The following is a 23,681-nucleotide window of genomic DNA, read 5'->3' on the forward strand; positions in this document are numbered from 1 at the left end:
GCTTGCTGGATCAGGTTTGGGGGGCAAATTCAGCACGTGTGTGGTAAAGGGGAGAAGAAAAAGGTGGAGTCAGAAGCATTTGTGTCAGCCTCAAGCAAAAGGCACCTGCCACTAAGCACTACCCTGGCCCAGCAGCACCCAGAACTACTAAACGTGATAGAGGACAACACCTAAAGCAGGAGCAAGCTCCTAATGGGGACAGGGATACAGCTGTCCCCAAACCCGAGACCACTACATGGGATTAGAAACCCACCTTTCTTCTCCTGTTATCACTCCACACAGGTTGTGCCTACGGATTTTTTCCTCCCCAGCTCAAGTGTGCTGGGGAAGGGATATGATTTAGTTTGTTTGGACTGAGCCATTTAACTCATGTTAAACAAACATGAACCGGACAAGGTGTGCTAGCACAGGAGCATGTGTGCTTTCAGGAAGGGAGCTGACTTGGTTTCTTGGTGTTGTCACAGGCAAATCTCCTTCAGACAGATCTTAGCTGGAACAGACTCCAGGTTGGCCCAAGAGGGCCAACTTTAACAATAATTTGTGTTTCCTCTGATTTTTTTTTTCTAAATCACTTGATTAGAGTGGAGGAAAAAGTGGTCTTTGATTGTCACTGAGACCTTCTTTGTGTGGTCCTAAAATTTGGGAGTTACCCACCAAAAGGCAGGAAAACCACCATGAGCTGCAACGAACTGGGGGAATCAGATCCCCATAAACTACTAATCCAAATGTGAAACTACAAAAAAAAATTTAAAAAAGCTATCTATCAGCATAAATTTGCTGTTTTTATGGTACAGGAGAACAGGAGAGGAAAGGAAGTAGGGGGAAAATGTTGCTTCTGTTGTTTCTGTAGCTGCCAGCAAGTGTTTGCAGGCAAGAAACTAAATCTAAACAACATTTTCACCCACTTTGGAGCCCCTAGACCATACTTCCCTCCAACAGCAGCACAGTAAGCCTACTAATTTCCTCCTACAATGGGCACTTACTGGGTGCTACTTCCCCATCTCCTATCCATATGGACCTTTAGGAGCAGGCTTAACTCTTGTTAAACCCAAAGTCTCAATGGCATTGCGTTCGCATACGTGTATATGTGTGCGTATGTGCAGCACATATATACATGTATACATAGGAACTCCCCAAATATTATTATAAAGTAAGTGTTTTCTCACCACCCTCTCCCCTCCCCTCCCCAGGCCAGTGTGTTTCAGAAGAGACTGGAACAGGAGGCTCCCGAGGGCCACGCAGCCCTGGCGGCAGCGCCACGTCGAGGTGTGTTAACGTGTCCCCTCCGGGATGCGTGCCGACGGAACGCCTCCGCTCACAACACCGACTCCTTGGATTCGGGCTCTGCCGTGCTGCTTGCGCTGGGGACTTGGTTTTTGTGAGTTACCAACGGGGACGTTTCCCCTTCCGACTTGCTGTTGGGAATGGCTTCCACGTTGACTTCCTTTAATTCCTGTTCTTTTTCTTTCTTGGCTTTCTCGTTCAGGTAATGAAGGATACCTGCTCCTAGGGCATCTCCTTCCACGTTCACAACTGTGGTGGTTCGGTCCCTGGTTATGATTAAAACAAAACAGCACAGTGGCCTTTTAATTTAAGAGAATTAAAACACAGTATGAGAGGCAAAATTCATCCCCGCTGTTTGTTCAATCACATCAGTAGAGTTAGAGAAGGGATGTGCTGTTATCATTGTGATTTTCCATGCCAATATCATCACGAATATGGACAAGATTTGGTTTAAGGTGGGCTCAGCCATTACTGTCAACTGGTTCACAGCTATTGTTGTCATCCCTCAGTTGTGACCTTCCTCAGCCTTGGAAATTCAAGATTGCCCTTAGACTTCCTAATTCCCACGTCTTCTGTGTGACTAGCCCATCCATACAGCAAGCCTGTTGCTTCCAAAGAGCAATTCGGAGAGATTATGGAAAATCTAAAGCAGGAACTGCCCAGAAACCTTTAACGGTCAAAAACAGACGTATGGCTAACAGTGGGAATCTCTTGATCCCCACTGACTAGCGGTTCCAGCCCACCACTCACCTCCAACCAGCTCTCCTGAAGGCAGATGTTGTCTTTAAGCTATCAGTTCATGTCTACTGCACTGGTGTTTGAAGTGGAGGTATTAAATGTTAGGCTTTCTGCATCACTGAAATTAGGTGTTAAGATTTGAGAGCAGAAAGAGGCTAACACTCAGCTGTGCTGTAATTCATGAGTGCTCAGAAAAGCCCTCCCAGTTTGATTTTCTAGTATTTAAAGAGGAGCAGACACAAACAGGCTTGTTTGAGAGGAAGAGCTGACAAACCCACTCCAGCAGAGCTCATTTACGCAGTAAGAAATCACCTGCATGTCTCATTTACACTTGGGGCTGTGTCCCCAATACTTAAATCAGATTTTCTAGTCCTTTCCTGATTTCATTTAGGTGCTGGTACAGAAACTGAGTTTAGGCTTTAACGAGGACTTAACCCAGCCGAGTGATGGGACAAATTCTTCCAGACGGAACTGGGCAAGGGCCGATATCTCATGTTTCCAGAGGGAAATGTTACTGGTGTGAGGAGAGAGGAAACTGAGCAAAGCTCTGCGCTCTCAGCCCTTTCCAGCACAGGGGAGGGCAGTGTGTGCCCCTCACTGCTGGCTCCAAGCAGTGGTTCTGCCTGTGACGGTTGCTGTGTCCCTCTGCGTCCCCACGGAGGACACCTCGCTCCCATGCGTCCGTGCTCTGGCTCTCGTTGTTCAGACAACAGCAACCAACAGCTTTTGGAGATGGCTTCACACCTCTGACTCCCTGAAAGCTTTCCCTAACTGTTCAGGCTCATTTTGCTTTCCCTTTCCCCTATTGCCCATCTGATTTTTCAGCAACATCAGTACCTTCCTGCACAAACTTTTAGTTATTCTTACGAAGGCAAATGAAGCTAAGGGAAACCGGTTTCAATCAGGGTTGGGTAGAAAAGCCAGAGAGGAATTTTGGCGTGCAAACTTCTTTGACTGAAAAGGGACCTCCCTCTCCATTGTCCTCTATCAGCTGCCACAAACTTCCTTTCCTGCAGGCAGCCACACCTCGTAGGTTACTCTTTCATCCCTGCTACCTTGGCTACGCTGCACCACGTTGAACGTCCCATATGTGGCCCAGGGTACTTACACAATCCAGTCCACCGCCAGGATCAAGGAGAGGTCGTTGGTGGGAAGGCCGATGGCCTCCAGGATGATGGCGATGGTGAGCACTCCTCCGGCCGGGACGCCCGCTGCGCCCACGCTGGATGCGGTGGCTGTCACGCTGCAGGGGAGGCCGTGCAGCCCGTTAGCATGAGTTCTGGGGCTCCCTCCCACAGTTACAACACGCTTTGCTCCACCACGGGAATCCTCAACCACCTCTGCAGTGAGGGGGACACGCAGAGCATCTGCTTCCCAAGAAGATCTTTCCTGCCTGCCAAGGCAGGAGGGTGGAGGGCATGATGGGGCAAAGTGTGACAATTAAGAGAGGTGATAGTGGGGAATTAGAGATACAAAGACAGGAGAGGCAGGAACTAAGCAGGGGCAGTGTCACGAGTATGGAATTGATGTACAAGGAGCTGGGGAGCCAGCAGAAGTATTTTCTAAGACTTGCCCAGAGGGGAAGTCAGGGCAGCTTCCTGGGCAGAGCAGCAGGCTGCAGTTCCCCAGCTCAGAGGCAAAAGAAGAGAGGTCCTTAAGGAGGGAGAGGAATTCCCCGCGAGGAAAAGTTTTGAACAGCCTAAAGCCTGTTCCTAAATCAGTTACCCCTCCCAGGTTCCACCTTTTATTAAACCAAGATTCCGGCAAATCTTATAAAGCTTGAAAGACTCTGTGCCTTAATCACCCTGTAATTACGTTTCATAGCAGCTTGCAGGCTTTAGGTCAGAGATGTGGAATGCAAACTGCTGGCTATTAGCAGAGAGCCCACAGGCTTTAACGTGTCTGGGGGCCAGGAGGATGTGGTTGCGACTTACAGAATGGTGAAGATCTGCCCAGCGTTGAGGTCAACATTGTTCAGCTGAGCAATAAACACGGCTGCCATGCACTGGAAAATAGCAGCTCCATCCATGTTCACCGTGGCCCCAATAGGAAGGATAAACCTGCTGATCCTCTTGTCAACTCCGTTGTTTTCCTCAATACACTTGATCATCGATGGGAGAGTGGCTGAGCTAGGAGCAGAGAAGAGGGAAAGTCAATCACAAAGCATGAGGGAGCACTGAATGGAAAGCCACCGTCCTGTGGCCACCGTGTTTCTGACACACAGCAGCATGAAACCCCAGACAAGGCTCTCACGAAGGGGATGCCACTCTGCAGTCCCTTGCTGTCATGATGGCACTGTCCCCCATTGGTATTGTCCCTCTGGAGCAGTGGTTTTTAATAATCAGCTTAGGCCCAGAAATAGCTGACAAGGACTCTAATCTCCTAGGAGCAAGAACTCATGACTTAGCTCCGCATGCAGCGTAACAGGGCTTTGGAATGATGGATCACCAAAACATGAATATACTACACTAAATACAACCATAAACACAACCACTGCAACAACAGTCTCTTGTTGTTTCAATAGACAAATCAAAATTGACCGTTGGATTTATTTTTTGCATTATAAAATCATATGAATTAATTCATAATCCTCTACTAGTACGTGCTTAATTCAGCTCCTGTGATGGTCATGTATTTACACTTTTTGGAGAGGACCTGAAAGGATTTTATACAGTTATGATCACCGATAAGAAACTTGCCCCTTTGGAAAAGTGTAAATGACATGCCTGATAGTTTGGAAATCCTTGATTATGAGAAATAAGAGTCGATCCTTGGCCGATCCTTGGATCGAGGCCAGATCCTTGAAATCAATAACACGATGTCATTTTACACTAGGTAATAAGCCTGCTTTGCTCCTACAAAATCAGTCTAAACTTGTTCCAGATCCCCCTGAACTTGCAGAAATAAACTTCTCCGGGCAAAAAGTCCCTCACTACTGACCTTCACCTGTTACTTAAAGCTGAAAGGACAACGACCAGGATACTTTTTAAGGCAAACACTTTCACCTTCTGCATGAAAAATTTCCAACTCAGCATCTAAATCTAACGTCAGACCTCAAACTCATCGCAGTGTGGCGTTAGGATGCAATCAGGAAGACAACCAGACTATATTCCCAAAAAAAGCTCACCTGGAGCAAGTGGCAAAAGCAGTGGTAAGTGGCGTGATGAGTCCTAAGAGAAAGCGATAAGGATTTTGGCGTGTGGATGCAAAATAAATAAGTGGCAGGATGATTCCTCCATGGATGAAGTGGCCCAGAATAGAGGCGAAGATGTATTTTCCCAGACTGGTCACCAGAAGCATAATATCTTCCATTTCCACAATCTTGCTCCCAACAAGGAACATAATGCCAACAGGAACATACCTGTGTGAAGAGTTATGGTCGGTCGTTAAGCACAAAACACAAGGCCTGAAGAACATGCTGCTTTCTATGCTGCACGTTACATTCTTCCAGAGAATCTGCTGCTCCTCCTGGAGGCCTAGCAGCGCTTTCTTCAGCACACACTCACGTTATGTGAGTTTGCAAGGCTCTTCCTGCACTCTCCCTCGGTGGAAGGCAAGTTGCCAAACCGGGAAACCTCCCACTGTCCCATGTCCTCCGGAGACCCCTAGGACGTAGCAGAAAGGAGCCAAACTGGGAGCTGAAGTGTTGGCAGGAGCCATCAGGACACGACCCTGGCGTGGAGCTGGGGCTGTCGGGGGGGAAGGTGGGCAAAGACCCAGTGCTAAGTAGGTCACTGCTGAAGGGGAGGCTGATGGCAGGGGAGAGGGGGGAGCAGTATCACGGCAGCAGAGCTGAGGAAGGTACCAGGGACGGGGCGCTACAGAGTTTGGGAGCAGCAGAACAAGTGTGAAGTCACGTCACTAAAATGGCAGCCCTGCTAGATGCCAGCACATTCCGTGTAGGAAAGGTAAAGTCAGAACGGCATCGCTGGCAGGCCGCGTCACGAAGGGCTGCTAATGCACGTGCCAAAGCAAGCAATTAACCCGGCCCTTGGTCTACAGAAGATTAAGCGACCAGGTTTCCAGCGCCTCCCTCAAGCCAGCAGCCACATTCCTACCTCTCCTATCTAGGAACGCGCGGCTCGACGTCAGCATTTGCCTGGGGTTCCCCTCGCGAGGACCGCGCGGGCCCGCTCGATTCCAGGGGCAGGTGCCCAACGCGGGCCCCAAGGCCAGCGCCCGGAGCGCCTGGGACAGCCCTGGAGAAGAACTAGGGACTCCAGGGCAGCACTGAGTCCCCACAGTCCCGATAATCCTCAAAGCGAGGACTAGGCATCAACCGAGGGGCTCCAAGCGTTAGCGCCGGGATGAGCCGAGCGCGAGAGGCGCCGCTTATCAGTGTTCAGCGTCCCGGGAATCACACTCCGGAGTGAACGGCTTAAGCGGCTTTTAGACTTTAATTTTTCAATCCTTGATGACAGTAACTAACACGGACGGGCCTGTGTGAAATGAGGTGGTTTGTTAGAACCTTTATGCTGCTCACGGGGAGGGGGAAATAGCAAGGGAAAAAAGGCAAAATGAGGAAAAAACCTGATTTGGTAAGGCAAGCACATAGAATCCTTAAGGTTGGCAAAGGGACAGAGAAACGTTAATTATATAGTTATGATTAAGTTATAGTTAATTTGTTAAGTAACTAGTTTTAGGACTGTTTTCCTAGTATCCTAAAATTCCTGGTATCAGGGAAAAGAAATAGAAGAGAGAAGCAAGTACTAATAACTGATCAAGAGCTAAACTCTGCACTAGTAAAAGCACTTCCTGCTTCATCCAGGAAAATGGAGGAGATTTTTGAACAGGAACAGGGATGTAAAGACCCACGTGAAACTCTCCCAAACTGCCCCAAAACACTCTGCAGCCAGCACTGCTGTTTTAGGAGGATGCAGCCCACAGCCCTGCAGCAGGGTGACATTGGCAGGACCATGTTCTTCACTTGCTCACGCCGCGTGTGCTCACGCCAGCCCAGGAACTAACCCGGAATAAACAACATAAAGACGTCTGCTTTTGCTGTGAGCAGGGATGTGACATGGAAAACGCACAGGGAGGCAAAGGGCAAGATTCCTGAGCTGGGCACGACTGTTCTCCCACAGAGGTGTCTCTAACACTCACCACATAATCCAAGAAACCAAGACCATAGTGGCCTCATTGAAGGAGTTGAAGAAGCGAATCAGATCTTCCCCTTCGCGGCCAAGCTTCTTCAGCGCCACTCCTAGAACCAGAGCAAACATCACCAGGCCAAGGATGTTCATCCCTTCGATGTCAGTGCCAACAGGGATCTGTGGAGACAAAAAAGCAGCGGGCTTGTTAGGTGGGAGACGGGTCTGTCTTTTCGACACTCTCTGATTGATCTGGAATCAGCAGATCCAGCGCATGAAGAAAAATCACACATGAGCAGGACAAAACCGGGACAGTGGTTAAAAGCCTGCAGGTTTCCTCACTGTTTTCCTGCGAGGAAAGGGTGTCTGGAAGAGACTGCAGGTCCAATAGCAGCTGTTGGTCATACGATTTGCCCCCTCTGTTGATTCCAGCGAGTTTATTTGGGTGCACTATGATCTTCTACCTCCTAAAATAAACCATATGTGCAAGCTGCTTTCAGAGGTCTGGCCCCAAACACAACTACTTCCCAGCATCTCTGACGGGAATCTGCTTTCAGAAAGTGCCAGCCCCTTTGCTTTAATGGAATATTTACACCACGGTGAAAACCAGGCAAAAATAAACAGTGTCGTTAAGCGGAAGGAGGAAGGATAACAAACTGTGAGAAGTTACTGATTCATCTCTTCACATCAGCCATGGCAGAAACAGGGAGAAGAGGTGAAATACCTGCTCCCTGTCCTAGAAATCGCGTGACTAAATGGTATCAGTAAGAGGATAAAACCAGGATAGACCTATTGGGGTTGACAAGCCTGCTCTCCTGCTCCTCCACAGTGCCTGTCTCCAAAGGGCTGGAGTTTGTTTGGCAGAGCAACATCACAGGGACTGAGCGAGCGTTCTTGTGGCTTCATAAAAATACAATTGTTTAGACGAATTCTTTTCCCCCCAACTTAGCAGCACAAGCTCGCGTGCCAAATTGGTGTTTTCTTTGGAAGGGCTTCTCCAACAGATTAGGTTTGTGAACAAGTTTGGGCCTTGTAGCTAGTCTGAGCAGACACTAGCTCACCACTAGCAAGTGAAAATACATTCTGAGCTAAAAGCCTAAAACAAGCATTGACTAAAGACCTCAGCACACTGCTCTGCTGCAGTGTTTCTGAGATAATATTTTAACTAAAAGTAAACTGCTGACCTGGATCGTTCTCTGTAGCAAAGAGCTGCAGAGAAGAGGATAAAACATAAATTGTACAGAGAAAAAAGCCCAACCACACCATGGTGGCTAAAATACTGTTAACGAAAGTGTTCACAAGGATGAAAGCAATGAAGCTTCCAGCGTTTTTAATTGTTAGCTGCAAAATAATTAGATACAAAAATTTCCTTTTTTCACGGCAGTTGTTTGTTCTGGGCTAAATCCTCCTCAGTCTCTTTCACCTCTCTCTCTACTGGATTTCAGAGTGAAAGAACTGGAAACATGCAGAGGATATTAACAACGGGGCTCAGTTTATCCCCAAATACGTCTGAAGAAATAGGCTTTTTTCTTCACATACAGCAACACTCTCCTGTGTGAATGGTTTTGTCTCTACTCTTATTTTTGTGGCTGAAAACCCTGTACTCTCATTTTTCTACTTTTCACTTCTCTTAGCAAAACTTCTCCAGGATAGGAAACAAATTCAAGCCAGTTTTATTTCAAAAGCTGAAAAAAGATGTAAAGTTTTAGTTAAAAAAGATGTAAAGGATTTACCAGCGTGATACATGTCAGAAAAAAATCCAGGTAGGTTCTCAAGTCCTGTGAACAATTCATTAGCAGGAAGCAAGAAAACGTCTAGTCAAATAATGCTGTGTGAAATTTTTCCAATAAGTCATGGCACTTAACCAAAATCAAAACTTTCTTTAAGAAAAGTCAACTTGGGCAAAATGTACATTTTTTTACATGAGAAAAAAAAGCACTTATTAAATTTATATGGAGGAAACAGAATGCTTTTTCCTTGATGAAATATTTTCATGTTGATTTTTTTAACCCACTATTTATAACATTTTGTACTAGGTCCAGCTGATACAAAATTAATAATTAAAAAAAAAATACAGCTTGGTACAACATTTTAACGTAAGCAGTGCAAACCTTTCCCACCCCAAAAAATATGTTTTTACCAAAAAAAAATGGCCTCTTGGGCCCCACTCTTGTGATTTGGGCCCCCCTGAATTCCTGAGGACTGGAGACTCCAGGCAGAGTCCCCAAAAACTTCTTAGCTGTTCCCCTCATCTCGTTCTATCATCACCACTGATTTCGGTGCTGACAGAGCAGGAACTTACTCCAGGCCAGGTTGATTTGCAGGGAGCAACCTCGAGTGTTCACGGGATTTTGCCTCCTTGCAGCAAAATAGGGAGAAATTCCAGCATTAAATCCCCAGCGGAAGATCCTCTCAATCCCCGTCTCTAAAACTGGCAGATGCTGAACAGCCTTTTTGTGCTCTAACAGAAGAGTGCATCACCCCAAGGGAGCTGCCAAACCAAGCAGCATTGTGGACACTGCACAAAAACAGCTTTGATGAGCGCTTTTTTCCTGGGTAAGTGACGGGACGCATTATTATTTTGCTTGAAATTGGGTGTCCCGGGAGGAAGATTCATGAATCTCTTCTGGTCCCTGAAGAACCTATTGTTTTTAGGCTCTTGGAGCAAAATGCTCATCCAGGATACAACTGCTGACAGCAGGTAGCTGAGAAGAAAAATGTGAGCTGTGGTCACTGGTGTGTATATTGTTACTGCCACCGCAGGAGGACCCAGGAATCCCTTACAAGCTCCTTAGCTGCAGATGAGGAACTAAGATAGCCCTTCCTCCAGGAAACAGGCTGCTCAAGATGCAGATGTTACCTGCATCAGGGAGGATGTAGCCATCAAAGCTGGGTAAACAGGAGTGGGAGCATGAAACAACACAGCAAACGTGCCCCACTACTCACACTGTCAGCACGAGGAGCCAGGGCCTATTAACCCGTGGGGAAACAGCACTGGAAACCTTTGATCTACACTACTCACATCAAAAGCAGAAGAAAAACATTTCTCCTCTTCAATCAAATGCTCTGCTGATGAAAGAAAACACGAGGCAGTTTTCTATCACTATGGTATTTATATTATATGTTATCCAAAAATCATAGTCTTCCGTTCCAAACTTAATCCTCACCTATCCATAAATAATACGGTCTGGTCAGCATGGAAACCGAGCTGGCAAAGCTCAGATGATGCTTCCTTTTAGTTCGACCTGCTCTTCCCTAGAGAATGGAGGGCGTCTTCTGGCATTAAAGAAGTTCAGCTCTTGCTTGGTTCCAACAACTGAAGAAAGTTTGGAAAAGTAATTGGAGAAACAGCCTTTACTTCACAGCCACTGGCAAAAACAGACACCAGTGACAAATTCACTTTTTTTTGGGGGGGAGTGAGTATTTCATCAAGCTCTGATAAGTGAGAAAGAAAACAGGAAGAAGCTCACAGTTTAACTTGTCCAAAAGAAAACTCCATCCTTACCCCTTGAGCAAGAACGATGGCTTTGAAAGAGCATTAGAAACTGCACTCCGTAGCCGGGCGCCTGTTTCCAGCGGCTGTGGTGAGCCCTAACCTGTCCCTGCTTGCCATGCAGCTCCTAACAGACTCCAGACCAGACACGGGTCAGAAGGGCCCCGCTCGCATCGCATGTGGAGTGAGGACTGTGCAATGAAGAGGAAGGCCATGCTGCTGCAAGCGTGCGCGTGCCCGAGCGCGTGTGCCACGACAGCCTTTCCTGCGGGCTTGTTTGGGGCAGCACGAGGCTGCACGGGCACGTTGTGCCCGAGGAGATGGAGGAGAAAGGGCCTCTCGGGTTCGGCACGCGGCGAGCGCAGATCCCGGCTAACGCGGGACCTGGGCAGCTCCTCCCCGGCTGCCTCTTCCCCGCTCGGCTCCTGCTCCATCCGAGCCACCTTTCGCCCTCCTGGGCTGGGGAAAGCTCAGCCCGTGAGCCAAAAGGGAGCTGGAAACGCACCCTTCTGCGCCACCCGTGCACACAGCACGTGTGGAAAGGAGAGGGCAACACGGCCAGCGCCTCCTGCCCTCGGGACCTGCCTCGGAGTCCTCCCAGGCGCACGGGAACTGCCCTTCACTTTGTCGTTTTACACAGACTAGTGCAACTGGCTGAGCTTTTCCACAACAAACCAACCAGTCTCTTGCCCTTGGGACACGTAAGTCACACTAAAATACATTAACCCAACTTACAGTACTCATCTCAGGAAGTCAGAATGAGCCTGAGAATCATAAAACAAACCTGAGGGCCATTCCCAGTGTCAGACCAGCCTTCCCGAAATCACATGGGATAATTCCTTTGGAATAAGGCGACGTGCTGCAGCTGAGTCTCTCCAGTTCACGTTGTGCTGACTCTAAGGAGACTCTGATTCTTGCTAGCCCATAGTAAAGATGTTGGACAGCCCCACACAGCAGAAGAGTCATTCTCTCCTGACTGGGATGGAGAATAAGGTCTAAGGGACACAAGCAGCCCAGCCTGATTGTCACTTAATTCCAAGTCTACAGAAAATCTTTTGGAAACACTGGGCAGCAAGACGAATCAAAACTTAGGACAAGCGACACCAGGCCTAAGAAAACAAGGCCTAAATATAAGATACCAAGGGTCAGCTCAGTTGATTTAACCCCCTTTCCACCACAGCTTACTTGTGTGGCTAAAGATCACTTCACCTGCCTTGTGTGTGTCTGGAGCAGGAGGCCAGCACTTGCGTCCTTCCAGCGAGCCTTGGTAGAGTCAAATATTATGTTAAAACAGACTGTATAAAACACGAGAATGAGTGACCTTACCTTTTCCACCGTGACATTTCCAGAGGTCGTGTTTCTCACCAGGACCTTGTAGTCTGTCGCATACTGCAGGTAAGAAAACACAACGCAGTGTTTGCTAACCAGGTTATCGCGAGGACCGTATCCTTTAGCATTTCACAAGGACTGTCAGGAAGGCTTTTTCCTTTTGATTGAGCAGGACCAGAAAGCCCTTCTGCAGCTACAGCCTCTACAGCGTCTCTGCAGCTGAGGCTGCAATGGGAGAAAGAGCTGAAATACCTGCTGCACAACTTAGAAAGGCCCAACAGATCAGAAAAGCCCACCAGAACACCCTTAAGGGCACTTTTGTACTGCTTCTATTATTTTTGCTATCGATGGTATATTGACTTGTCCTGCATTACATATACACTGAAAACGGACCTCGATTTTCGAACATGACCTTGTTTATGATAGCAACGCAAACCCACAAAATGTCATGAAGCCAAAAATGATTTTTCTGCTCCTTTAACAAAATTAATTGCTCTGTCCCACAGCAGCGCCTTCAACAGTGCCTAGCACTAAAAATGGCAAGGACAACTAAATCAAAGCTGTCTGTGAGCTCCCAAGCTCCCGTCCATGAGTTTCAGTCACGGAAATCCCACCCGCTCTGGATTTTGATGTTTTCCACCCCACGTGGCTAGCTGTTTTTGGACAAGCCCGCAGGCACGCGGCGCGCGCCAGCCCCACACACACCTTACCGTGCGGAAAGCGGCGGCGACGAGATTCGCGGGAAACAGGTTCCTGTGGAAACAAAAAGCAAGGAGAGGAAACGTTTACTGCTGCACTTGGGAAACGAATGCCCCGGGGTGGTTTTCTCCTAGAAACTGGGTTCCTCCTGCAGCGGCACACGCGCTGGCGCTGCCGCTTTGCTGCACACCCCGCGTCCCCCACGAGGAGCAGGCGAAGGAGACGCGGCCAGCGGCTGCAGACGCTGCCAGAGCAGCTGCAGCAGCAGCCCCCGGGGCAGGCAGGTTTTTAGCATTCCTCAGCGATTGCATTTTGCTCATAGCAGGAACACGAGGGGCAATCCAAGCAAATGCACTCAGGAGAAGGGCTCGGGCGCTCACAAGCGGGATGATTTCCCCGTCCTCTGCTCCTTGCGTGGTGCTACAAGGGGCCCAGAAAGAGCTACGCTTCCCTTTCACCTTTGCCCCTGCTTTGCCTTAGTGACCCCGGCATATTCCATCTTAAACCAGGCTTTTGCTCGCGATCATCCCGAGAGAGCTGCGGAAAGTGGCAAATCCAGAGGAGAAAGGGAGCCGCAGAGGGAAATCTTTGAAAGCGAAAGCACGAGGAGCTCGTTAAAGATTAAGATATGCCCCTGATAAAGCGCTTGCACTTTGCATAGCTCCGTTATGCTGCCACACACGGAGCATTTTCCCACAGCCCTGGCTCTTCCTGGAGCTCCCTCGCTGCATTACAAGTGCCCTAGGAGGAAGCTGCACAAGCCAAATTGCTCCAGGAATAATGTGACTCCGAGGCCCTCGTTCCACCGAGCACAAGAAAGGGCAACTTCTCCTCAGAGCATGAGAACAGAGCTCTCTAAAAAGCGCAGAAATAGCTCAAACTCTGCAAAGATGCTTAAAAGTTAGCGCAGTCGTTCAAAGGGAAGAGCTAAGGTGCCTCAGTCCTCTCGCAACCTCAACTCTCTGACAGGTGAAAAGCTCAGGCAGAGCAAAAGCAAACTCATGTCGAAGTGAAATGCTGGGTTTTTGAACGGGCAGGGCGCCGTGCCCTCAGGATTTATCCAAAAACAAAGGCAAAATAAACTATGGTGTTGGGAAAATTGGAGCATTGCAACTTTTCATTTCAGGGTGATTACGTCTTTTTTAGAAAAACTGACTGGATTTTGAAGGAATAACAAACAGGAAAACAAGATGTTGAAAAATGACCAGAAATGATTTTTTTAAAAAAATAAAAAAAATCAGCTTTCCCATCCCGCAGGATGGAAAGAGCAGGAAGGGAAACCTGAAAATCCTATGCATTCCTATTTCTGGGCTTCTAATAAAAACATCCCACTTGGAAGGGCCAAAATCTTCCCATTGGAAAACACACGTTTATTGGATGCCTGGGCCAAGTGTTGGAATACTAGAAATAATGTTCTGGGTTGTGTTATCTCTGTTGTCAAGGAAGTCCTTTCAACAGTAGGAATCCACTGAAAGCAATTTGGTGAAAATCTGCCTGGCAGATCCCGGTTGGATTGCTCTAGTGGCTCTATTTTCCCTTTGATGCCAGGTATTTTCATTCAGCAGCACACCACACGATTCTGAGCCGGGAAATTCTCAAAGGAATTTCCTTTTCCGTGTGTCTGTGGATCCGTAACAGACATCCCACCCACACACGCATCACAAGTGTGCACCATGGCTAACTCAGGGGAACTTAAACAAGTGCAATTACTTATAGCAGGTATTGGATACTTCTGGGGCTCAACAGCCCAGTCTGCACCGGCAGTAAAAGGCATAAAGGTCAAAAGACAGAATTCCAAGATTCCCAGCAGGATGATGCATTCTAGCCGGAGACAGACAGAAAAACAGAATTCCCTTCCCACAGCCAGTCCCACGGCTTCAAAACATGTTTTCATCCCAAAACAGGGCCAAGAAAGCTACTGTCTCAGACTTTTTTTTTTTTTTTTTTTACTGAAAAATATCAAAATATTTTGTTGAGATGTTTCTTTTTGGTGAATGAAGTTTCCTGCTTGGTCTTTCCTATTAAATCACAGCAAAACACTGACCTCACTGAAATGAAATGCCAACCTCATCCTCTGTTGGAAACTTCAGCAGAGTCAACAGGTTGCTGCGGAACTGCTTAATTCGGTTTAATCACCAAATACAAAGCAGAGGCAGGACAAAACTCCGAAACGGGCACTAGTGGTAAGCGCCAGCGAGTGGGGCGAATCCACAGATTCCTTCAAAAATTCCCCATCCTGGGGATCCGAGCGCTTTCGTGGCGCCCGCGCGGCCTGGCACGCTCCGCTCCCTGCGGCCATTCCCACGCGTGATCCCTGCTCCTTCCGCTCTCCAGGGCGGCCCGGGGCCGGCGTTCCCAGGGGATCCCGGGGCCGGCGTTCCCAGCGGGATCGGGCGCCTCCGGCTGCGCCGCAGGACGACGCCGGAGGTTGAGGGCCGCTCCGGCAGGCCGGGACAAGGCGCGCGGGCAAACGGGGCCCGGGGCGGCTGTCACGGGACCGAACCGAACAGATGCGGCGGCTCCTCGAGCCGTGAGTCACCGCTCCCTTGCTAATGACGAGTCCAATCCCTTTCCCAAGGCCACGGCTGCCGGCACAGGCGCGCGCTCGCGTGCAACCCCGCGCTGGGAAACGGGGAAGCGCGGCCGAGGGCCAGGGCGACCTCCGCACGGTGCTGTGACGATAACAGGGAACGCCTCCGCTCGCGACCCGGAGGCACGAACTTCCCAGCAGCGGGAAGGCTCCGCATCCTGGGAGAGGATCCCTGTTTTCCTCCCGTGTTTCCTCCATAAGTTTTCACAACCAGGACTCCGCAGGACCCTCCACGCTGCAAGCTCAGCGGGTTCCACATACTTGAGGGCTTGCTAATAGGGGAAGAGGCTTCCGGCCACCTGGCACCAGCCACCGCAGCAGGGACCAGGGCAACACGCGAGCAAAACACCTGCAATTTCAAAACCACCAAAATCAACCGAATAAAGAGCGAAAGCGAGAGAGAGCGGAGGGTGCTGGGGGGTCACTGCCTCGCTCCGGGGCCCGTCAGGGATCCGAGTGAAGACAGCGAACGCGAGAGGTGGTGGCACATGGATGGCTGTGCGAGGGCTGCTCCAAACCCATCTCTTCCCAGCCGGATTCCACTACTGAGGGATTAGGGGTCTGGGCCCTTTCCGTACCGCAGCTCGCTGCCTGGAGCACCTTCTCTCCCGGACATTGCGGATGCGCTGCAGGGACATGAGCAGTTTCTCCAGCCTGTCAGGTAGGGCTTCCACCCAGAGCCACGCTGACTCTTTATTTTGTAATTCTCCTTCACCTCCATACAGACTCCAAGTCATCTTCACATCCAGGGTACCTGCTCCCACCACCAATTCTTGTTTTTACCTGGTATTGCGCAAATTGTCAGGCTGGGAATGAAATATAAATGGTTGCCACTTGGCCCCTGGGCATTCTGGCCAATGAAACCTGCCTCTCTGGGAAAGGAAAGCACATCAACGGGGGTTTGTAAACACACGCTGCTTTAAAAACATAAACTCTTTAATCCTCTTTATCCAGAGACAATAAAAAAATAATAAAAAAAACAACCTAAGCACATAAAAGCAAAACAAACATGCAAATTACAAGAAAAACGCCCAGCTTGGCAATTACCAAGATACCTGCCACGCACAACTCCTCAGCTGCTTGGCTGCTATGATGCAGATTTTTGCTCTTGATCTCCTCCACATTTGGTAACAACTGCCCCAAATCCTAAAGTTTCAGTAAACACCCGCGCTTGTTACGGCTGCTGGATCACTCCCTCCCTGCACCGCTCGGGAGGCAGCACGCTGGAATTCCCCAGTTTTCCCTTCCTTCCCCCCTTTCCTGCAGCTGCGGACCCCAATAGCTGCACACATGGGCCTTCCATGCCAGGGGTGCTGTGCCGACATTCCCCAAAGCGGGAAAGGCTGCAGGGCGAAGCAGGGCGCTCAGCAAGTCGGATGGACATTCGTGTAATTTTAAGAAAGGCGAGTTTTGCAGTGGATGGGGTACAGGGAGATGGGGAGGGGAAGATGCTCGGGAAGCTCCTGCATCCACAGGACACCCTTGTGCCGGACGGAGCACAGGGAAGATGCTTGGGAAGCTCCTGCATCCAGTGGGCACCCTCATGCCGGATGGAGCACAGGGAAGATACTCGGGAAGCTCCTGCATCCACAGGACACCCTCGTGCCGGACGGAGCACAGGGAAGATGCTCGGGAAGCTCCTGCATCCAGTGGGCACCCTCATGCCGGATGGAGCACAGGGAAGATGCTCGGGAAGCTCCTGCATCCATCGGGCACCCTCATGCTGGGTGCCGAATAGGGAGCATCCCTGAGGAAAGATGCTCAGGAAGGGCCCCGGAGTTCGGCATCTATGCGAGCAGCACCAAGAAGGGGTGAAAACCAAAAGCAATAAAGCAACAGAGACACAAAGAGGGGGGAGCGGGGGACCATGCCGGCCACCGGGGGCGCTGAGGAGGAGGAGGAGGAGGGGGGAGGAAGGGCACACGCAACACCGCCGGCTCTGTCATCATCCCCGGCGGGGCGCTCCTACCTGACGAGGTCCAGGAAGGAGTCCACGGTCTCCTTGCGCGTGGGGCCGGCGCCGGGCAGCGCGAGCGCGGGCGCGTTGAGCGCGGAGGCGCCGGCGCCCGGGCGCACCACGAAGCCGAGCGCCACGGCGAGGCCGGCGGCGAGCAGCGTGGTGCCCAGGAAATAGGCGAGCGCGATGCCGCCGAGGCGGCCCAGCGAGCGCGTGTCCAGGCTGGCGGCGCCGGACACGAGGCTGCACACCACGAGCGGCAGGATCACCATGCGCAGCATGCGCAGCAGCAGCTCGCCCGGGAACGCCAGGTAGGCCACGCGCGCGGGGCCCAGCGCCGCGCCGCGCGCTGCCGCGCCCAGCGCCACGCCGGCCAGCACGCCCGACACCGTGAGCAGCACCAGCCCGTGGCGCCGCAGGAAGCGCCGCGCGCCGGCCCCGCAGCCGCCGCCGCCCGCGGCCTCGCCGCGCGCCGCCGCCGAGCCCTCCGCGTGCCCGTTGCGCCCGTCGCCCGCCTTCTCCATGCTGCCCTCCGCGCTGCTCCGCTCCGCTCCGCGCGCCGACACCGCCGCCGCCGACAGCGCCCGCCCGCCCCGCCGCGCGGGGAGGAGCCGCGCGCCGCCCCCGGCCCCGCCGCCTCCGCCGCGGGGCCTTCCCGCCCGCCGCGACCGCCCCTTGCGGCCCCGTGTGGTGTCTCGGCGTCCCCGTGAGGACCCCGGAGCGCCGTGTGGCGCCGCGGCGTCCCCGTGATGTCCCCACGGCTCGCACACGGTACCTCCTTCTCCCCACATGGTCCCCACGCCTCACACACTGTGTTTCAGCATCCACACACCGTCTCCAGCTATCGCATGGTGCCTCAGTGTCCCCACAGCGTCACCAGGGCTCACGTGTGGTGTCTCAGTGTCCCCATGATGTCCCCACGCCTTGCACACGGTACCTCCTTCTCCCCACATGGTCCCCACAGCTAACACATGGTGTCTCAGCATAACCACGTCACTGCCAGCAATCACATGGTGTCTCGGTGTCCCCACAGTGTCACCAGGGCTCACGTTGGTGTCTCAGTGTCCCCATGATGTCCCCACACCTCACACACGGTACCTCCTTCTCCCCACATGGTCCCCACGGCTCACACACGGTGTCTCAGCATCCACACACCGTCTCCAGCTATCGCATGGCGTCTCGGTGTCCCCATGATGTGCCCGTAGCTCACACGCAGCGCCTCAGTGTCCCCAAGATGCCCCCATGCCTCACACACTGTGTCTCAGCATCCACATGCCATCTCCAGCAATCGCATGGTGCCTCAGTGTCCCCACAGCGTCACCAGAGCTCACGTGTGGTGTCCCAGTGCCCCCATGATGTCCCCACGCCTCACACACGGTACCTCCTTCTCCCCACATGGTCCCCACGGCTCACACACGGTGTCTCAGCATCCACACACCGTCTCCAGCTATCGCATGGCGTCTCGGTGTCCCCATGATGTGCCCGTAGCTCACACGCAGCGCCTCAGTGTCCCCATGATGCCCCCACACCTCACACATGGTACCTCCTTCTCCCCACATGGTCCCCGCGGCTAACACATGGTGTCTCAGCATCACCACGTCACTGCCAGCAATCACATGGTGTCTCGGTGTCCCCACAGTGTCACCAGGACTCACGTGTGGTGTCTCGGTGTCCCCACGATTTGCCCGTAGCTCACACACAGCGCCTCAGCGTCCCCATGATGTCCCCACACCTCACACACGGTACCTCCTTCTCCCCACATGGTCCCCACAGCTAACACATGGTGTCTCAGCATAACTACGTCACTGCCGGCAATCGAATGGTGTCTCGGTGTCCCCGCAGTGTCACCAGGGCTCACGTGTGGTGTCCCAGTGCCCCCATGATGTCCCCACACCTCACACACGGTACCTCTTTCTCCCCACATGGTCCCCACAGCTAACACATGGTGTCTCAGCATAACTACGTCACTGCCAGCAATCGCATGGTGTCTCAATGTCCCCACAGTGTCACCAGGGCTCACGTGTGGTGTCTCAGTGTCCCCATGATGTCCCCACACCTCACACACGGTGCCTCCTTCTCCCCACATGGTCCCCACGCCTCACACACGGTGTCTCAGCATCCACACACCATCTCCAGCTATCGCATGGCGTCTCGGTGTCCCCATGATGTGCCCGTAGCTCACACGCAGCGCCTCAGTGTCCCCAAGATGCCCCCATGCCTCACACACTGTGTCTCAGCATCCACACGCCATCTCCAGCAATCGCATGGTGCCTCAGTGTCCCCACAGCGTCACCAGAGCTCACGTGTGGTGTCCCAGTGCCCCCACGATGTCCCCACGCCTCACACACGGTACCTCCTTCTCCCCACATGGTCCCCACAGCTAACACATGGTGTCTCAGCATAACCACGTCACTGCCAGCAATCACATGGTGTCTCGGTGTCCCCACAGTGTCACCAGGACTCACGTGTGGTGTCTCGGTGTCCCCACGATTTGCCCGTAGCTCACACACAGCGCCTCAGTGTCCCCATGATGCCCCCACACCTCACACACGGTACCTCCTTCTCCCCACATGGTCCCCACAGCTAACACATGGTGTCTCAGCATAACTACGTCACTGCCAGCAATCGAATGGTGTCTCGGTGTCCCCGCAGTGTCACCAGGGCTCACGTGTGGTGTCCCAGTGTCCCCATGATGTCCCCACACCTCACACACGGTACCTCCTTCTCCCCACATGGTCCCCACAGCTAACACATGGTGTCTCAGCATAACTACGTCACTACCAGCAATCGCATGGTGTCTCAATGTCCCCACAGTGTCGCTCATGTGTGGTGTCTCAGCATCCCCACGGTGTCCTCAGCTCACACGCAGCGCCTCAGTGTCCCCACCTGGTTCCCAGCTCACACTTGGCACCTCCGTGACCCCATGGTGTCCCCATACCTCACGCATGGCACCTCCATCTCCCAGCATGGTACCCACAGCTCACACGTGGCATCTCGACCTCCTCACAGAGTCCCCAGCTCACACACAGCACCTCAGTGTCCCCACAGCGTCACCGGGGCTCATGTGTGGTGTCTCAGTGTCCCCATGATGCCCCTACACCTCACACACGGTACCTCATTCTCCCTACATGGTCCTAACAGCTCACACACGGTGTCTCAGCCTCCCCACAGCATCCCCATGTAACATGTGGTACCTCAGTGTCCCCACAGTGTCACCAGGGCTCGTGTGGTGTCTCAGCATCCCTGCGGTGTCCCCATACCTCACGCATGGCACCTCAGTCTCCCCACCTGGTCCCCACAGCTTCTGCGTGGTGTCTCGGCGTGGTATCTTCAGCTCACATGTGGCACCTCCACGTCCCCATGATGTCCCCAGCTCACATACAGCATCTCTGTGTCTCCACATGTCCCCATAGCTCACATGGTGCCTTGGCATCCCCACAGCAACCCCAGCTCACACCCGGCACTACAGGGTCCCAGTGATGTCCCCATGCCTCACACATGGTGCTTCGGTCTCCCCACATGGTCCCCACAGTTCACACATGGCACCTTGGTGTCCCTATGATGTGCCCGTAGCTCACACACAGTGCCTCGGTGTCCCCACACGGTCCCCAGCTCACACACAGCACCTGCATTTCCTCATGGTGTCCCCGTACCTCACACATGGGGACTCATTCTTCCCACATGGTCCCCACAGCTCACATGTGGTGTCTTGGTGTCCCCATGACGTCCCCATACCTCACACACAACACTTCAGTTTCCCCTCTGTGTCCCTATAGCTCACACATGCCACCTTGGTGTCCACACAGCTTCCCCACAGCCCACGTGTGCTCCCAGTGTCCCCCCAGTGTCCCCAGTCACCCCACACCTCCATCCTCCCAAAACCCCCTCAGCACCATCCTCATGCTCACGCTGTCCCCTCCGTGTCCCCATGGCTCTGTGGCCCCTGCACATCCCCGCAGCGCCACCCAGCTCCTCAGTGTCCCTCAGTGTCCCCTCACCACATCCCCAGCCCCTCAGTGTCACCCTCAGTGTCATGAGTACCGGCGTGTTTGCTTACAGGGGCAATTGCAAGAGCTTCGGGGAACATTTGGGCTGGAAAAGGGGCTACATTTCAGTGAATTCCTTTGGCATCAGCGAAACAGCCTAGCAGAAAATGCGCTGCAAAAATAACCAGCCCACACTCGCTTTTCAAGCAGAGCGGACTAATGAAACAGACAGACTGGCAGGGTGTGATTGGGCAATAATCCTGACTTAATAAAACTCTTTTCTGTTTTCCAGGCTCAAGGATAGACCCAAAGATCCCTATCCCATGACTGGCATCCCTGGGAATTCGCTCAATGTAAATAAGTAATAGCAACAACAAGTAATTATGTCCACAGCTGCCTCCAAACGCAATGCAAAGCCTTAACTTGTAGCTGCTCACACACAGAAATTGGATTCAAAATGCCATGCATATTTCTATAGATTTTTTTTCCTGATTTCTTTTTTTTTTTGAGGAACATGTGATTTGTGAAACTATGCTAATGAACGTTACATAAAACTAGGATTCAGAGAGAAAATAGAGACCAGAAATTGATGTTTTTTGTTACTGCTTTGAAAGAATCCCTCATGAAAATGTCATGCTTCCTTTTCCCCTTTTGTTTTCCTCTGCCATTCTCTCTCTTTCTCACCTGTTTCTTTTCACTTACCATAAAATGAATACAGATCTACGGAAGTTTTATTCTCTGTTTCAACTGAGAAAAGATTCGGAAACCAAACCTAATGTCAGATGTTCTAGTATGGATAAACGCTATTTGCTGGGCAATGCAGATTGGAGATGTGATTTTGACCTAGTCTCACAGAGAGCTCAGATCTACACTGGTCTCTGAAGCGAGATTTAACCTGCTGCTTTGCACAAACCGCGCTATTTGTTATTATAGCAAGAGCTAAACAAGTCTCTCCGGGACATCGGGAAGTCACCCAATAATTCCTAGCCCCGGGGAAAATCAGTTCTGCTCACACGCGCCGCCGCCAGCGCAAGTCTTGTCTGGTTTTGCACTCCAGTGGTGGAGAGCAAGAAGAACACGTGAAATGAGGAAAGCCACCCGCAGCAGGTCATAAGCAGGCAAAACCAATCAAACAAGCAAGCAAAAACGGGAAAAAACACTGTTCCTTTTAAAGAAAAACACATTTCCCTCTGCTTGGGGTGAGGACAGAGCAAGGCACCCCTCAAATGCAGCCTTCAGCGCTGGCCAAGGAATGGAGAGGTCCTGATGACTTTCCATCAAATTCTGCTTGATAGTTTTTTTGACGGTGTTTATTTGAAATTTGACCTCAGTCAAGGCAGTGAGGAAAACCTCGACAGCCGTAATGGAACTGCACTCTGTTTTAGGACAGCAGATCTTACTTTCAGCCATTTCCCTCCTGCTAAAATCCTATTTCATCTAGGGAATTTTATCTGGAAAACTGTGAGGAAGGGTTTCCAGTTCCTCTTTCCTACTGCTCATCCATTCCAGTTGTTAATATTTACCAGGATCTTGCTGAAAATCAGCGGGTCAGACACTTAGTCCTAACTAATCTTGTTATCTCTGCAGTCAGCAAAGTGGCGTGAAACCGCTTTGGCACCCGCTCCTAAAACCAGTGTCTGAGGCACAAATCACCCATGGGGGCACCTTCCTCTCCACTGAGCATGGAAAAGACCTGGGCAATTGGCTCAGGAGACCCAACTTCGGGACAGGTAAATTTGGGCCACACAAATGTCCCTGTCCCACTTACAAAGCAGGTCCCAAATATTCATTATTTTCCTCCCTTGGTGACTTCTATGCATCTCATACTCACCTTACAAGCTCAAGATGATTTTTTTCCCTCTCAGAACAGATTTAACCAGGCACTTGAGCAGCATCCTGCATTTTATTTTATTTTGTTTTGTTTTATTTTATTTTATTTTATTTTATTTTATTTTATTTTATTTTATTTTATTTTATTTTATTTTATTTTATTTCATTTCATTTCATTTCATTTCATTTCATTTCATTTCATTTCATTTCATTTTTCTCTCATTGACCTCTAAAATGTAAACGCACCCTGAGAACATCCACCTGCGGAGCCAGCCTTCCCGCTTGCCTCCGTATGAAACCAAACCCCGGGAAGACAAGAGCCTCTGGAGAAGGCTGCGTTTGACTGCAAACCTAAGGGGTTTGCATGCCCATCACAGCTGGAAAAGGTCCTAAAGTCAGGGTTTGCTCTGTGATTTTGCTTCTGTGGAGGGAAAAAAAAGGGAATCCAGACTGCTTTTCCAGGGCATGTCTGCCTTCCTGCATATGATCCTGAAGGTCTTTTCCGATAACGATGCAATGATTCCTGATGGAACAACGCGTGTGGAACAAAGCAGTGGCCGCTGCAGCCGGGGATTTGGTGCTCCGCAGGGACACGGAGCCCATCGGGGCGCTGCGGAGCCTCCGGATCCCGCTCGGAGGCCGCAGACATCCTGGCTCCGGAGGCTGGGAGGCGCATCACGAGCCC

General features: G+C 51.3%; 1 protein-coding gene and 1 long non-coding RNA gene across 2 annotated transcripts; one reads left to right on the forward strand and one right to left on the reverse strand.

Moving 5' to 3' along the window:
- Positions 1 to 1,283: 1,283 nt before the first annotated feature.
- Positions 1,284 to 17,704, reverse strand: SLC1A4 (solute carrier family 1 member 4). The gene is made up of 8 exons (XM_088521241.1): positions 17,193 to 17,704; positions 12,645 to 12,687; positions 11,932 to 11,994; positions 7,126 to 7,292; positions 5,150 to 5,383; positions 3,957 to 4,151; positions 3,131 to 3,265; positions 1,284 to 1,550 (listed from the first exon to the last, which is right to left on the reverse strand). The coding sequence occupies exons 1-8, from the start codon at positions 17,702 to 17,704 to the stop codon at positions 1,316 to 1,318; spliced, it is 1,584 nt and encodes a 527-aa protein (XP_088377367.1). The 3' UTR covers positions 1,284 to 1,315.
- On the forward strand, positions 17,352 to 21,745 carry LOC148595327 (uncharacterized). Its single transcript, XR_015913186.1, has 2 exons — positions 17,352 to 17,491; positions 21,459 to 21,745. It is a non-coding gene; the product is annotated as an uncharacterized LOC148595327 (long non-coding RNA).
- Positions 21,746 to 23,681: the final 1,936 nt, after the last annotated feature.

The sequence above is a fragment of the Tinamus guttatus genome, unplaced genomic scaffold (assembly GCF_059628265.1).
Source record: "Tinamus guttatus ecotype Peru unplaced genomic scaffold, ASM5962826v1 Tinamus_guttatus_pri_ptg000116l, whole genome shotgun sequence".
NCBI lineage: Eukaryota > Metazoa > Chordata > Aves > Tinamiformes > Tinamidae > Tinamus > Tinamus guttatus.